This window comes from Vanessa atalanta, chromosome 15, assembly GCF_905147765.1.
Source record: "Vanessa atalanta chromosome 15, ilVanAtal1.2, whole genome shotgun sequence".
Taxonomy (NCBI): domain Eukaryota; kingdom Metazoa; phylum Arthropoda; class Insecta; order Lepidoptera; family Nymphalidae; genus Vanessa; species Vanessa atalanta.
The window spans coordinates 620,501-637,418 of NC_061885.1; the positions used below are offsets into that span (position 1 = coordinate 620,501).

Sequence of the window (16,918 nt, forward strand, 5' to 3'; positions counted from 1 at the left end):
TCAATTTTTCTTCCATCTGGGTACTGATGCTATTTTAAATTCGGTCGTAAGTGAGGTCGCTCGACGGTTGGTGCGGGACTAGCGTTTCTTAAAAATATTTACGAGGCATGTTATTCGAGACAAGATTATATAGATGATTATAAAAGCCTGGAATTAATGCTTGTTGAAATGTGGGCAGGATATCTATAGTAATATTATAAATGCGACAGTTTGATATCTCTTCAAGCTTAAACCACTGAACTGATTTAGATGACATGGTACGGGGACAGTTTGAGACCGGGGAAGGGATATGGGATACTTTTTTTTATTTACCCCTCGAGAGCGTAAACTTTGGTATGTCTAGTTTGATAAATTTCGCGCGGATAAAATTTGGGCTTCAGGTAGTATTATTATATAATTAACCAACATGTTTGTATATTAAATTTTAGAAAAAGTAACTACTGAATTTCTGATTCTGTAAAAGAACGATTCGAAAGTGTCGATTTTTAGGGTGGAGTACACTGCGGCGGAGAGTCCGCGTCCGGCGCCTACCGTTGGTGCGCCGCGGTGACGAGCGCCTGCGTGCGCTCCAGCGCGGCCGACAGGCGCTCGAGCGCGGCCGACAGCTCGCGCGCGCGGCGCGACAGCGGCCCGCTCGGGTCCTGGGTGCTGCTCAGCACTTGCACCTGGAATCGGTCGTTGCATACTTTTAAATAAGGATTCAGTCACACGGTATCGTTATTTTATTTTTCTATGAAATTGTTTTTTTTTACTGTCTGTCAGCCATTTGTTATTTGTTCATATGCCCACTGAATTAAAACACCAATGCTAGTACTCCTGCGTTTACACAGGGATGCAGCCCGCCGAGGCTCAGCCGGCTCACCTCAGCGTGCAGGTGCGCGTGCGCGGCGGCGCGCAGACGCGCGGCGCGGGCGGAGGCGCGCGCGCGCTCGGCGGTGCGCGCGGCGTGCGCGGCGCGCAGCAGACGGGCGCGCGCGGCCTGCAGCGCGCCGGCCAGCGCCGCCGCGCGCTCGCGTGCGCGCCCGCCCGCGCGCGCCCGCGCCTTCTCGCACAGCGACTCCAGCGTCACGCTCCACGACGCGCCTGCGGACCGAATCTTATGTTCTAATTTTTCCATTTTCTTATCGGGCCGGCGACCCGGTCCGATCTTAAATCGATTGTGAGATTTACATGCGCCACGTTACCTATCTCCTTCTGCTCGACCTCGGCGTGCAGGTCCAGCCTGGCCCGCCGGAGCAGCAGACAGAGCACCGAGGCCAGGGCCTTCGAGTGCACGCCGAGGAAGCAGCGGGAGACGTACTCGGCCGTAAATCTGAAAACGATTTCAATTTTCTTAACATTTCATATAAAAATATTTATTTACGATCGAAGTGTACGATTAATACGCACGAGAGACATAACTATTACATAAATTAAAAAAAATATCAAACTATTGCAAACACAGACTTCATTTGATCGCTCACACGAACCGCGACCAAAAGTTTACAGACATTGAAGTTAGTGGTCTAAAAATATTCAAATCCGTTTATTATTTAGTGAAAACTTTCCGAATTCATAAGCAGCGCGATTCGGACCGAATGTAAATCGTAGAAAAATATTCATGTTGTATTTCATCCTAAAAATAATATTGAATTTAACAACGTTTTAGGGCTAAATATTGTATTTGCTCTGCAACACTAATTCATAGTATAAATGATAAATGAAATTTGGTATATTTGTTTGATTATATTAAACTTTCCCATTGGACGTACTCAACCGCGATCATCGTATAATTTTGCCCGCAAGCTGTTAGATAGACATTGCCAGGGTAGTGACAAAGACATAGGGTGCCTAACAGCTCACACACACACAGATCTCCCCCACACGCAGACGAAGCCGTGGTGAAAATAAGAAATTATTAATAATTATCCTTCTGACCGATGTCGGCCACGAAGTCCATTCAACGGAGATCAGTCAACCGCGCACTAGATATTATAATGCTCAAAAGTGTGTGCACGCAAACTTAGTGCTCTCATAATCCGATAGGACGGTTTGGTTTAGTATACCCATCTGGGGCCGATTGTACCAGAAATAGGGCAAAAAAAATATCTCAACCCAAATCCATAAGGAAGTACCGAGTGTTGTGGTGGAGCAATCGGGAAGTGTAACCTTTTAACGGGCTTGCAGAGCGCGTTCTCGTCCTGCAGGCCGAGCGCGGCGGGCGGGGCGGGCAGCGCGGCCGGCGCCGGCACGGCGGGCACGGCTCCGCGGAAGGCGCTCGCGAGCTGCGCGCACAGCCCGAACACCTCGGCCACGGTCTGTATGCGCCGCACGATGAAGATGTCCTCCAGGATGGAACGAAGGGTGGGACTCTGCATCGCCGCCTGGAACATGTTTTCCAAGTTATGTACAGATCATGTATCTACAATTCATGAATCGTATTGGGGACAGGGCTTTATTTAAAACCTCACATATTCTGCCGTCAAAAAGCAATATTTAGTACTGTTGTGTTCCGGTGTATAGGGTGAATGAATGAGCGTAGCAACACACAAGGTGCGGGCATCTTAGCCCCAAGGTTGGTGGAGAAATGTCGATGTGAGGGATGGGTAACGTCACTTACTGCGCTACTGTCTATGCTCATACGGCGGCGACAACTTACCACTGCCAACCGGCTTACTCGTTATTGTTATTCTTATAGCTATTTATTTCATAAATATAAATTTAATATGTGTGTAATTGCAAACCTTATCCATCGTTTGGTAAAAATATGAACATTTTAACAAGTATGAATGGCAAGATCCGACTCACCGACATATGCATAGCGTCATTGATGTGGTCGATCTTCCTCCAGGCGGGCGGCACGGGCGCGGCGAGATGGTCGGCCAGCTCGCGCGCGCGCAGCTCCACGGCCGCGAACAGACCGTTGAAGCCCATGAGCAGCATGCGTCCGGCCGACTGGTTCTCGCTCTCTGCTGACGACGACAGCAACTTCTCGTAGCGAGACCGCAACTCCGCCGCCAGGATTTGTGCACCGGCTGCGGGGGACTTCAAGCGAACATACTCTTATAGGGACCAGTTTAAAAATTTTTAAGAACATTGCCGATGTCATAGAGTTGCTTTCTTACCTCCATATCCATGACTATGTATCTGAAATGCATCTCCAGCTGCGTTAGTAGTTCATTAAGAGGTACCGGCGTGGCCATGATCACTTTGTTTAGTTCGTTAATCATCAGCAGAGCGGAAGGTTCCTCGGAGTGCACTTTCTTCAGAGCTTCAGGTAAAATAATTGTACTGAAATTATAATTCAGTTGTACCAAATCGGCTAACAGTAGATTAGCGTTCCTCACGCATTCTACAGCGACTGGTAAAGCGGCGTCGTCAACTGAAGCCGACTGCAGAGGCAGCAATGAAAGTAGCTCGACCGCTTGCATAGAGAGAGAGCTCATGTCATCGAGAAACCATTCCCCTTCTCGTGATGTCAAGTCTACGAGACAGTCTCCTGCGCTTTGAGCTCCGTTCTCCAACATTAAATATCGCCTGTTTAGGTTACAGAGCAGACCAACCACGATTATTTCCAGAGATGCTGTAGCACCTTCTTCTGTTCGCACCCAATTACTGATATTAGTTTTAGCTTCCTTGTAGGCTTCTTGCGCTAAAACCACAGCATCGGGACCCCCTTCCGCTTTAAGTCTTTCGACACATTTGTTCAGAACCGCAGTTGCTTCAGTATTGATTTGTTGCAATCGATAGTTGTAGGCAATTATTTGTTGCGTGTCGCCAGTAGCAGTTTCAGCGTTGACTAAAGCCACTACTTGATTCGAAACTTCTCTACAAACTTCTGGCGATTTACTTTCTAACGCGGCGGCGAGATATTTGCGGAACATCATTATACGATGGTACTCAGTCTGACTCTGGGGATAATACTGAGAAACAGCCACGTACTGTGTTAAAAGTTCTAAACAAGACCTGACGAGTTGATTGGTCTGTTGAATGCTTTGGTTTAATTCTTGTTCCGCTTGCTCGCATTGAGAAATCATTGAACTTTGACCAGCATTCGTTAAAAACTCTTTTATGTGTTCAAAAATTGGTTGTTCTTCTTCTTCTTCTTCATTGGTTCCTGAGAATTCTTGGACCCAAGTCATCAATTGAGGTCCGTTTAAAACCTCATTAGTTTTTGCAAAGCTATCTATTTGAGTGTCAAAATCATTTAGAATTTTCACGAGAGCTTTCATTGAGTCCTCTACAGCGTTCTTGGCTTGTTTGTACGAAGTATACTTTTGTGATATCGCGTAAAGCGGATGGTTATTAAGATCATTTCCGAAAGCTTCGATCTCTTTGATGAGAGCCATCTGTTGGTGACACATTTGAAGCTTTGCCTCAACGGCCTTCAGTTCCTCGTTTTCTTCTAACCATTTTTCTGCGCTCTCTTTAACTTCAGGAAGTATCGCCAAAAGTTGATCGCTGGAATAAAGTAGAGATAAAATACATGAGAACCTGTGGCGGTTTCGGCGAATATTTAAAATCGAATTTCGTCCAAGTTATTAATAATTCAGAGCGTTGGGGAAAATTTTTAGCCAAAATTCCTTTTAAATACATAATTATATTATTAACAGTAATCTTGTTAAGTGTGAACTTATGTTCGCATATACTCGTTTAATACATTAACCGTATGACCTATTGGACTAAAATAAAACCTTTATATAATACTTTACGTAAATAGACGTTTACGGAAGGTCGCGGGATCCAACTTCAATTTAGTAAGACCATCTGCGTGCTGAATCCTTGTAATATACAATTGAAGTTAATGAACGTTCCGATAATATTATAAGATAAATTGAATTTCCATCAATTAACAGTGCAAATTCAATAATTTTCTCTCTTTTACTTAAGGGAATAAACAATGGTAGAACTTTTACTTTTGGTCTTCTTGTTATTGAATCGAATTGAATGCGAACATTTTATATGATACCTATATTATCCAAGATTCACTGAAAAACGTATCTGATAAAAAAGGAAACATTTAAGCCTTTGTAAAGCCGCGGTCTTATAATGGAAAAAGATACAAATTTAGTATAGTAATAACGTGTGCTATAAATATTTGCGTCGAGAGCCTGTCACTGTGTTATCACCGCGTGCGTATTCTCAGTCGAGTGGGAACCGACTCGTAAAGATACGTCGCTTGTATTTATTGCTTCCTTAAATACTCGAAAGTGAGGGGGTTAGGGAGTCATGTTTTGTTCATACACCATTATGTCTGCTATAACCTTACTGTCAGTGAAGCGAAAACGTCCTGACACGCTTTTTCATGTGATAAAAGATGTTAAAATAACCGAAACGAATATTTTCATTTTAAGATTATATCAATATCAAAGAAGTAAACCAAAATTACTAAGATGTAACTGAAAAGACTTATTTTGAATTTAGAACTATAGCTTATTTTAATACTTTGTAACAATATTTTAAGACAAGTCACCTTCGACAATAGACACGGACAATGCGAGCAGTCAGAACAAATCAATAAACCGTCAATGCACTAACCATGGCATCAAAAATATTACACTAGCTTACTCAGCTTTCGGACCAATCTCATAAATATTAAAATCAGAAAGGATTGGCATAGCTTTCGCCAACTGTAATTAACTGGATGGTACTTGCCCGCGTTTGAACCGCTTGTCTTCGATTAAGACTCTCGAATTTGTTAGACTGGGACTACTGTCGTTCCCAATCCTAACGCACGTTTTATCATTAATCGAAGCTGTATATCTATATAATTAAGACGTTTACACTTTTGATTTTTGTTTCTATCAAATGAATCAAGTCAAGAAATATCGTTAGCAACAAATACAAATCTCCATCTCCATTTCATCGAGTTATTGACATTACTTCGATCGTTACAACGTTTCATCATTTAAATACGAGTATGCAATAAACTGTAAAATAGTGACATATGAAATAATTACCGTTATTAATAATATCACTTAAATAAAACGATTTATATAAATAAGTGGACTGTATATTGCTTTTCCCCTATAATACATAATTAGCTAACTGATTGATGTAATTATCTAAGCTGTGATCATTATTATAAGTTCACATTTAGTATTAGCGAACATTACCGTTCATTACTGTAAATCAGTTCACTGTGTTTTACAGGGGCATTACTTTTTTAAGTACTCACGTGACTTCCTTGGCTGTATGCTTGAGCTCGCGAACTCGGACGGCGAGCATGGCCTTGGCGGCGCGCACGTGCCTTGCTCCGCGTCTCCTGCGTCCACCGCCCCATTCCACGAGGGGATCGTACACGAACGCCTCCAAGAGAGTCAGCAGTGTTTCACGACCGCGACGCATCGTGCGGAGAACGTGTTCACATGCGAGCCGGAATATGCCCTGTAGAAAGAAACAATGATTGTTAATATATCTATAGATCTTTTTCTGAAGAGTATATGTTTGTATGAAGATTTAATCTCAGTATCTACCACAACTGACCGATTCGATTGGAAAACCTTTGTTTTAAATAGCACAGTTGAAAGTAATCTAAGGTCTGAGCTTAGAATCGTCTGAGACTATAATAACATAACACACGAGGGCGGAGCAGTAACGTAGCAGAAACTACACGGGATAGCTTTTTTATATAACGGATTCCATTTAGGACGGCAATTGACCTGATGATAAGTTATCACCACCGCCAAATTTTAACCATTTCTTACATGAGCAATTTGCCACCAACCCTGAGAACTAAGATGTTATGTCCCTTGTGTTTGTAGTTACACTTGCTCGCTCATCCTTAAAATTTGAACGATATTATATAATGGTTTTAATATCGTGAACCGGATGTGAAAGCCCCCTCCCAGTGCACTAGGGAAGGCTAATGTTGCTGGTCCGCTTTACCGTTTCAATTAGGGAGCCTCCATTAGCGATATAGATAACGGACGGTCGCTGTAAATTATACGAAGTTGTAATAAGCTGATAACTGAATATTATTTCATTCAAAATAGTTTACGTTGATAACAATCAATTCATAACTGCTTCTATATTTGATATAACGAATCGTTATTTGACATCATCAACCGAAAGTTTTATAATTTAAACGAGTTAAATCGTTCCTAAATATACAAAAAGCCACAAAACATTTTATTTCGTATTCCAACTCTACCATTCGTAAGAAAAACGAATCGATTCTTGAATATAATAAATGGACATAAATGGACGTTTATAAATGTTTAAATAATGAAACTATATTTATTTATGATTAAAAATATTTCATATAGTTTATATATATATATACATATATATATATATATATAGTTTATATATATATATATACCTACGCTCACGACGACGACAGACATTGCCATTTTACGAATTATTAGGACATCTATGCGCCGTCCACGTTGATACACAAAGATGTTATGTCCCTTGAGGCTGTAATAACAACGGCTGACCTTAGAAACGAAGCTATGCCGATGAAAGCTGTTTAACGGAAGAATAACGGACGAGTGCTTGGTCCTTAGTCGGATAAGAAAATCATCATCATACTTTTAATGGCACATAAACCATGTAAAAACTAACAAGAATATATCCTTTTATTATTTCTAATGTAAATAAAACGAGAATGTTAATAAAAGCGTGACACAGGACAGAATGGTCTGGGTTCGGTCTCACGAGACGCGCCCGCAAAAAAATAGTATCCAAATATTATAGAATCGAGTCCTCTGACGTCAACACACTGTAATATACATTCACTGTTTTAATTTAACATAAACATTACGTAATGTTGTCTTAGATTTTCGCGATTATTACACATTGAAATAAAACTAGTTTTTTTTTTAACGGATTTAATCGCGTATATTAATTATTTTATTTTAACATCCCGACGTTTCGAGCACTTTGCAGTGTTCGTGGTCACGGGCAGACTGCAAAGTGCTCGAAACGTCGGGATGTTAAAATAAAATAATTAATATACGCGATTAAATCCGTTAAAAAAAAACTAGTTTTATTTCAATAAACATTACGTATTAAGGTTCTAAACCAATATAATACAAACTATTATAATAAATTGTAAAAATCCTTCTCTTTCATGACGTCTAAACTCGAGTAAAACTTACGCCATTTTGAAAATAAAGAGTTTTTGTATTAGCAGTAGAGTTAATACATATAAATTATTTTCTAACGACATTAGCTAAATGTAATGTAGGGAATGATTAAAGAATAACAAATTAGTTTTACCAGACGGAGAGCTAAGTAACGTTTATAAGTAAAACATTGTATGTACGCAAATCGTCAAGTAAATTACATGACGTGTAACATAGCTAAGAGGTTGAGCTATTCGGTTGGTTAACATCAACGCGCACTCAAGAAAGGAAATATCTTTGGTATTCGAGATTTCACGAGAATCTAGACTAAATGCATGCAACAGACCTGGGAACGCCAAGAGCGCTGGAATTCAGCCAGCCATTTAGTGCATGCCTTGTGACATACACTTTAATTGAGGGTTCGTGTGAGATGACGTAAGGTTGTCCACGTTTTTATTACCTCACTAGTTTAACCGAGCGGACTCGCCCGTAGATTTAAATTTAAAGCGGATTTCGTATAAGTCGAGTAGTTTTTCACATTTTAAAACAAGCACGGAACAAGGTTTTTAATTTCGGGTGTAATTTCTCCATATTCCATATTTGAACAAAACGAAAATATATATTTTTTTCCTAAAAAATTGTGAAGAAGAAGTAGTTTACTTCTCGTTTCTCATAACCCAAGTTAGTCTTGCGCTCGAACTAAACTCCTCCCACTCGTTCCAGATCGCCATTCCAACGTATTATGAGCGTGACAGAATAGAGAGTGCATCTGTGTGCACGCACACACTTAAACAGTATACCGTCTCCTGCGCAGTTGGGTATAGTTCGTTGTGACCGAATGCAATGACCGAAATCGGTCAGACGATCTTATCTGTAACCCTTCTATGTTCATCTATTATATTATTCAAAGATCACATCTGAGATAATAAACGATACGTTCATTGAGGTTCCGTAGACCGTGACCGAATTCCGGATGATATATTAGCTTCGTAATCGGTAACACCGATACATAACCTTCGTCATTAGATTATATTTCATATAATAATAATAATAAGTGTCATTCGAATTTTCTTTTCCCAGTATTAAGAAATATTTGATGTGATTAACTTGTAAAATGTTAACTAGATATGTTAAGTTTATGTTGATAATGAATTTTTAGCTTTATTAACTTATTGACTTCACTAATGGAAATGTCTTCAGCTGAGACTCAGAACGTCGAATTTTTTATTATGCTCTCCGGAGAAGAATTACCGAAAGACATTTTGCGTGCTACGAAATGTGGTAGTGATTGTTATACATTTAAAAACCTCTATTATCCTAATAGAGGTTATAATTATAATGATACTTAATTAAAATACTTGTTTTACATGCCAGTGTTAGTACATGGTATAATAATAACATGAATAATTTCTACTTTAATAAAACATAGAATATATAGAATATCAAAACACCTTGAATTTAGTAAAATTAGGGAGGGTCGTGCACGAACCTCTATTAAAACAAAATGAGCTTATATCTTTTAATTACGTTATGTTACTGGGACGAGTAAGCCATTGACACAGGCACAATCATCTTGGTCTGGTGCCAAGTTCTTGGCAAAGCCAGTACGTTGTAGTGAGAAAACCCAATAACATCGAATATTTCAATACAAATAAAATGGAAAAATAATAAAATAAAAGATACAAATATTAAAAACGCATCCTTAATTAGTAGAAGTTAGCCTTAGGCACGATAACCAAAACTACAGGTTCAGTTCTGGTAAATTTTTAACCAAGTGGTTATACAGAACAATTTTGTTTAAAACTTATATGAAAAATGTCATGACAGACTACAATTGAGATTGGCACAAGTGGAACGGAAGTCCATTTTTTACAGGCGATGTCGCTAGCGTAATCCGAACAAGCTTGCGACGTTAAGGTTACCTGAGCCACCATTTATTTTAATCCGATGGGTCAAGGGTGGAAAAACGTGTTAACTTTGTGTTCTAAGTAGAAAATATGGTACGAGGTTCAGAAATTAATTGCTACTGATGACAAAAATGTATGTCTAAGCTAGTGTATTGTCTGTTATAGTGAGTTTAAACTGCAATAGGTGATACTTTCTGTGTTTGCAACTTTTGTAATTCTTCAAAAATTCACCAAATAGTTACAGAAACTCGTCACCAACGTACTCGTACCATCAACGCTTGTAGATAGCACAAAATGCATGGCGCATTTTGTGCTTAACCTTACCGGCCAACATTGTATAATCCGCTCGCGATCAAATTACGTAATTTTTGCACTTGAACCGAAATACAAACACCAACAGTCCCACATACGTAGACATAATCTAATAAAACCTTAGTATCCCTTTGACTTAGCCAGAGTTGGATAATTATATTTTAGAAATTCTTTTTCAACGTGCCTTCGCTCGAGAACTGTCATTTTCGATATACTTTGACAAAGTTCCGTCCCATTCTCGTAGCGCGCGCTATACAATGAAATAGCTCGAAAGTATTTTCTGAATATTTTTAATTCGCATAGAACAAGTTCCTTTGTAAAACTGAGAATTTAATTAAATCAGTTTAATATGAATAAGTCCTTTTCACAAAACCGTGATACTGATATTACTTTTCATCTTATTTACCTTATCTTTTACATTTATCATGATGGTCTATCTACTGAGCCATCATTGCTTACTGACATGACATAACATCAAAACAATGTTTTATCGAAACGATTTTGAAAGGGGTTCTTGCATACCGCTCTTATTTGTAGGTAGGTACCAGTCACTTATGACTTATTCTACCGCCAAACTAAGTAGTTTAAATTAATTATGGATGAGCGAGTCAGTGTAACTTAAAAGCAGGAGGCCCATTTACCCGTCAACTAAACTATACTAAAGTAAAAGTAAATAAAAAGTATTTTTAGAGTAGGGGGAAGACGGTATGAACTCGTGTACCGAGAGCCTCATGTCATGATGCCTCCTCTCAACTCCGGTCTCATGGGGTATACTATATATTTAGTTGCTATATATCTACTTATTATTATAATGAGAAAAAATGGAAGGTGTCCTGGGACACCATGTTGGAAAGTATTTGCTCTCGTATATTATGTATTGAATAAATTAACAACTTCTGAGAATAATTAAATAACAAGAAATAAAATGATTATTAAAATTCCCGTGTGAAATAAAATAAAGGCGAATAAAAAAGTAAGATTCAAAGGCAGAGAAAGAGAGTTCCCTCGCCCGGTCGGTAGGGACATAACGCTTTTTTCTTACGTGACGTTTTCCACTCAACTGTAAGCCACGTAAAATAACTTTCCAAAAAAACGTCCAAAAACATCCAAAATATATTTTTGTTTTCTTAAAGAAGCTCAATATTTATTTTACTCGATTATTTTTTCTCTAATTATAAATACGAATGTGTGATCCATATTTTTATACTATATGAATCTAAGTGACTATCATAAGTTTAGGAACAGAAGGAAACATATACAAATATATACAATACATTACACACAGCATTGCACATAATATAACATGTAATTTAGCGATGTACTTGTCCGATACGAACAAAGCATTATATCAAGAGATAATTGGATACAGAGTGCTCTTAGAGTCCATCAAGTCTTAAGACATATAGTTAAGTAATCTGTCCATACTTAGAAGTACTTACAAGTAAGTTAATGAGCTGTGTATATGTCTGCAACACTTTATAAACATACATTAGCTGTTAGAAAGTACTGTATGGAGTTTTGAGGTTACGGATATTTCAGCAAACTGGCATAAAATAGGTTTCATTTTTATTTAACATATTCACCTTTCTTACGATGTTTTTCTTTACGTCCGAACAAAAAACGAAACTTAACAAAAGTATTAATTAGGAGTTAACGATTTAAAAATCATCCGTTTCATATTATGTTGTTTTTTTCTTATAATAGTAAATATTGAGTAAGATTATTCATGCGGCGCAAATGTGCCATCAAAAAGTTAAACATCTCCCTCCGTCCATCCTTACACTGCCAAGATGACGCCAATCTAATATCTAAGGTTTACTGCAGTGGCTCACACTTTCTACAAACAAAATATTGGTATGACAACATTACACAAAAAAAAAAATATACAAACATTTATACATAAATGTGTACGTACACACATTTTTTTATGGCATTTGTTGGCGGACGAGCATATGGACCACCTGATGGTAAGTGGTGGCGTTGTAAGAAATATTAACCATTCCTTACATCACCTATGCGCCTCCAACCTTGGGAACTAAGATGTTATGTCCCTTGTGCCTGCAATTACACTGGCTCACTCACCCTTCTAACCGGAACACAACAATACAGAGTACTGTTATTTGGCGGTAGAATATCTGATGAGTGGGTGGTACCTACCCAGACGGGCTTGCACAAAGCCTCTATTTTACGTATCAATTACCAAAAAAAAATTACACAAATTTTATATTTCACAAAAATAAAGATTCCTTAAGTGTGGATTAAAATTCAAAGATTAACTTAGAAAGAACAGAAAATAATACCATAGTATAATTACATAAAATATATTTTTCAAAAAAAAAAAATACAAATGAAACAATTATTTAAATAAACGAAGACTTAAAATATTTCAAACATATAAAATTAATTAACAAAAAATTTTTTATACATTTTTGCTATCTGTTTAAAAACTTCCTTTTCACAAGTGAAGAAGTGTTCTTTTTCAACTGCTTATAAGCCCTCTTTAACCTCCATTTTCGTTTCTCCGGTAAGGAATCTAGAGTTAGGGAATCTGCCTCTTCGATAGAAGAGTTGTTGGAATTACCCTCACTATCATTCGTGGCGTTGCAATCAGAAATAATGTCGGTGCTCATAGAATTTAAGCTTCTTGAATCTGAATCGTCAGTTGAAGCAATCTTCGATACTGAAAAACTTTCAGCCTTTATATGACGTCTTTTAACCGATTTTAAAAACTCCTCGGATGAGAAAGTCGTGGTAGGTGTATCTATCACGGCTGGAAGGCATCGCGATGATTCTTCATTCGTGTCCAGATCGACAGGAGTTCCCCACTTGTGGTCCAGGTCACGGAAAGCGAATGACAAATGGAGATGAAGATCCATGGCTTGTTATGAGTTTTCGGATCGAGTTCAAACTTGGTAATGATAGCTTTGAGTAAAGTATGTGGTATAAATACGACGATCCCCTCCACTTTTACTAGCAATTAAGAAATTGTGCAATTAGTCATTGTGAATATATAATTAAAGTATATATTAATCGAGTGATAATGATAAATATGGTCTTACATATTAAAATTAAAGGGTTAAATAATTATAGTCGGTAATTATCTAATTATTAAGCATTATAATTAATTAATTTAAAAAAGAAATTATGAAATTTGTCTGATTATATTTTGTCGAACTTATTATTAGCAGCAATACTATTAATAAAAAAAGATATAATCGTTGAAAATGTGTTTTAATCAAAAAAATATTTTGTCAACACTTGGAACGACGAATTAAGAATAATATTTACTCTCCCTCCTCCCTCGATACATCCTAGTTTATTATAAAGTAAAAAGTTTAAACTATTCTTGATCTACGTAACATTTATTTTTACTTAATATTCCATGCAGGCTTTCGTGAACTTCGTCGGTAAAAGTTAAAGGAAGAAATTGTAAAATTCCACGTGTACGAAGCGATGGGGCTGACGTAACGGGGGCGCGTCGTGGATTCCTCGCCCGGGGGATGTCTGCGTATTGAAGAAACTTGTTTAATGGATACAATGTTGAGAATATTAGACTTTCTTGAATTAACGTACGTAGAAAACACAGATACTTTACTTTGCTCTATCGCAGAATTATTATAGACGAAAATACATTTCTATTTCATTTGTGTTCATTTATATGGAAATTCAATTATAAGGCGCTTAGTCAAGATTTTTCACAGAACGTAGATAAAGTTATTTGTAAGTATACTGATATAGATGGTTTATTAATAATTCCTTTGCTCCGGTAAACAAAGATAACTTATGAAAAGCTGTAATGTTTCTAAAAGGAAACCTGATCAAGAGAGCAAGCATATTAGGAGTCTTGTATTTTTTTTAAATTATAAAACAAAGAAAACTCCTTGAGGGGAAAACGCATTTTCTTTTTAATGGTTCGACTCTGAATTCGGGACACGACTTGCAGCTCTACTAAGTCACTAGACAAACGAAGCAAAATAAATATAATGCTACTTAAATAACCATTATACTACTAAAATCATACCTATATACTATAATACGGAAATTGTTTAATGGTCATATAGAATAAAACCATCTTACATTGACCCAGATTAGTTACCAATTTTCAGTGACCGTGAGAAAAACCGATCGATGGAATACATTTAAAAAAAAAGGCGTTAGATTTAGAATCTAAGTAATTTCCATTTATATTTTCATTTGTATATATTGTCAATAACTGACGACCTGACTGAGCTGAACTAGTTTATAGAAGATGTGAATATTAACCGGAGATTCGGGTCCAAACGCACACACAGTCATTTTTTTGTTTCTTCTTCTCTTTCTCGACGATGAATGAAAATACTGAAAGGAAACCTGTACGTCGAGTGAAAGTCTACAGTCGTATCCACCATCCCACATTAGTTGAGCATGTTGAAATAAGCTCCGAACATCTTCTCAAAAAGATAAAAAAAAGCTTTAACCCAGCAGTGGGAGCTTTACAGGCTGTGTTACATACTTTATATATATTTTACAAAAACACGGAAGAAAATATATTGTTAGATGGAAATTTCCGTGGCCTAATTATGCGCTCTAACATACTATGCGGTTATCGAAAGCGTCATACAATGTATGTTGAGTATAAACTCGTAGATTGATATATTTTTAGGTACTTTCTAGTAGATACCTTACGTTGACGATATTATAACGCTATTAGTATAATAAAATTATAACGAGAAACGTGTCTGTGCATACATTATATCGTGAAAGTGATATTATATACTTAGCAATTGTATTAATGAAAAGATAAAAAGTATTATTTTTGAATGTACCCTATTTCTACAATTCTAATCTACTATTATTCTATTACTAGTATATACTACGTATATCATAGGTCAACATATATCATAGAGATAATTAAGAATGAGCGAAATAATATAATCAATAAATCTCAGCTAAAATTTTAAAGGACCTCACAAAGATTACTTCACTAGATCTTGCTACGAGATAATTAAAGCTCTGCACTTCGAGCGCTTGCGGTAACCGCGGTTTCTATTACCGCTCATAAAATATTAGTAAACCTAGACCATATGGAAATTTGTGTTTTCTTACATCGGACTCAGGCGGCGATTGGTGGAACATTAATAATTTATTAACTAACTTTTAAATACTTTTCGTTAACTGTAACAGTTCTTATTTAAGAAGATAATTAAACGTCACATTGCAAGCCATGACATATACCTTTTTTTTGACAGTCATCGATTTTGGTTATTGACAGTGGACAGTGATATTAGATACAGTCTACACACACGCACAATACAACATACAAGCATTACACTATAAGCTACATTGATTGTTTTCCTAATGAAATATAGTTAAATTTTGTATTATAATATACTACATATAGGTCAATTAAAAGAGACAAAAAGTCATAAACTAAATGCTTAAAAAAAACATGCTTTGAACAGACAAATAACATTCAAGTGTTTCATCTTCTCATCGTTATTTACTTTGCTAATTTGAACTTGCTAAAGGAATAATATGAGTTGTTGCTGTCAGAACAGAACACTTTCAACTTTTAACAGACCTGTACACTAGTATTGATTGTAAACGGTCACTGAACGAGCGAAATGCATCAGTGAGGGTCGCACTGGACCGATTACATAATCTAATTGATTGCATTAAATTATATTATTTTCAATACAAAATAAATAAACTCATTTGAAAACAGTAAATGTATTACAAAGTCATTCTTTAAAATGGCGTTGGGATTACATTAGTATCTCTTTTCACCTCCGGTTACAAAAATGTCAGCCTTTGTAATCGATAACATAGTAAAATATTAAAGAACTAATTTATATTATTCATAAGAAAAAAGCAACTAAAATATAATGATGCCTAGTAAATCGAGCAGCTAATTGCCAGTGTAGTTCATAAATTATCGTGCAACCCATATAATACAAACTATATAAGTATTGCAAAACAAGAGTTTAGTACAGCTCGCATGTTTGTTTTTTAATTAATACATACAATTCACATTTAACGAAACGATATAAGATTTTCCAACTAATACAATAAAAGACTTTTATTTAAAATCATTATGAAATAAGTCATATTATCCTACACAGTATTACATTGGTGACAATAATAAAGATTTTATTTGACAAAAAAGACCAAAAAACAGTAACGGTAAAAAAAAAAACAGAAGCCATCACGCAAATGTTACCAACAAGTTTAAAACACAATACTTCATCTTGTGAATATTCGGGAAAGCATACAACACGAACAAAGAACATCATGTTTTAATGTCTCTTTATAAATATATTTATACATGTATATGACTCTGTTGGACTTTACCAATCGGATAGAAAACTTTAAGCAACGTAAGGTTTCAAATCATTTCAAGATTTCCAATTAAATAAATAACTAATTATTAGTTTTATAGTTTAATTATAATTTATACGATTTCTTTAGTTTTTCAGCAGTATTACTTCACGATACCGTATAGGTAGTCGAATGCTTTGAACTTAACAAACTAATATTTTATTGAATAAAATACTTCTTATATGATTTTCATATAAGCTAGTATATGATTTGATATTGTACTTAAAGTTCAGCGCAGATAATGTCCCATTGGTCAGGTATCCCTTGCTGTGGTAATAATTATGAAGACAA

General features: G+C 36.6%; 1 protein-coding gene and 1 long non-coding RNA gene across 2 annotated transcripts in view; both read right to left on the reverse strand.

The window, feature by feature from the left end:
* LOC125069484 (serine/threonine-protein kinase SMG1) overlaps positions 1-16,918 on the reverse strand; it is a 109,246-nt gene that overhangs the window by 3,650 nt on the left and 88,678 nt on the right. Inside the window, exons 2-8 of the mRNA XM_047678988.1 lie at positions 6,158-6,366; positions 3,105-4,440; positions 2,788-3,024; positions 2,149-2,363; positions 1,185-1,312; positions 863-1,083; positions 532-665 (exon numbers count right to left, since the gene is read on the reverse strand). Of these exons, the coding sequence (XP_047534944.1) occupies positions 532-665; positions 863-1,083; positions 1,185-1,312; positions 2,149-2,363; positions 2,788-3,024; positions 3,105-4,440; positions 6,158-6,366 (2,480 nt within the window). The remainder of the gene's footprint in view (positions 1-531; positions 666-862; positions 1,084-1,184; positions 1,313-2,148; positions 2,364-2,787; positions 3,025-3,104; positions 4,441-6,157; positions 6,367-16,918) is intronic.
* LOC125069486 lies at positions 12,718-15,372 on the reverse strand. Its single transcript, XR_007119842.1, has 3 exons — positions 15,356-15,372; positions 13,643-13,774; positions 12,718-13,240 (listed from the first exon to the last, which is right to left on the reverse strand). It is a non-coding gene; the product is annotated as an uncharacterized LOC125069486 (long non-coding RNA).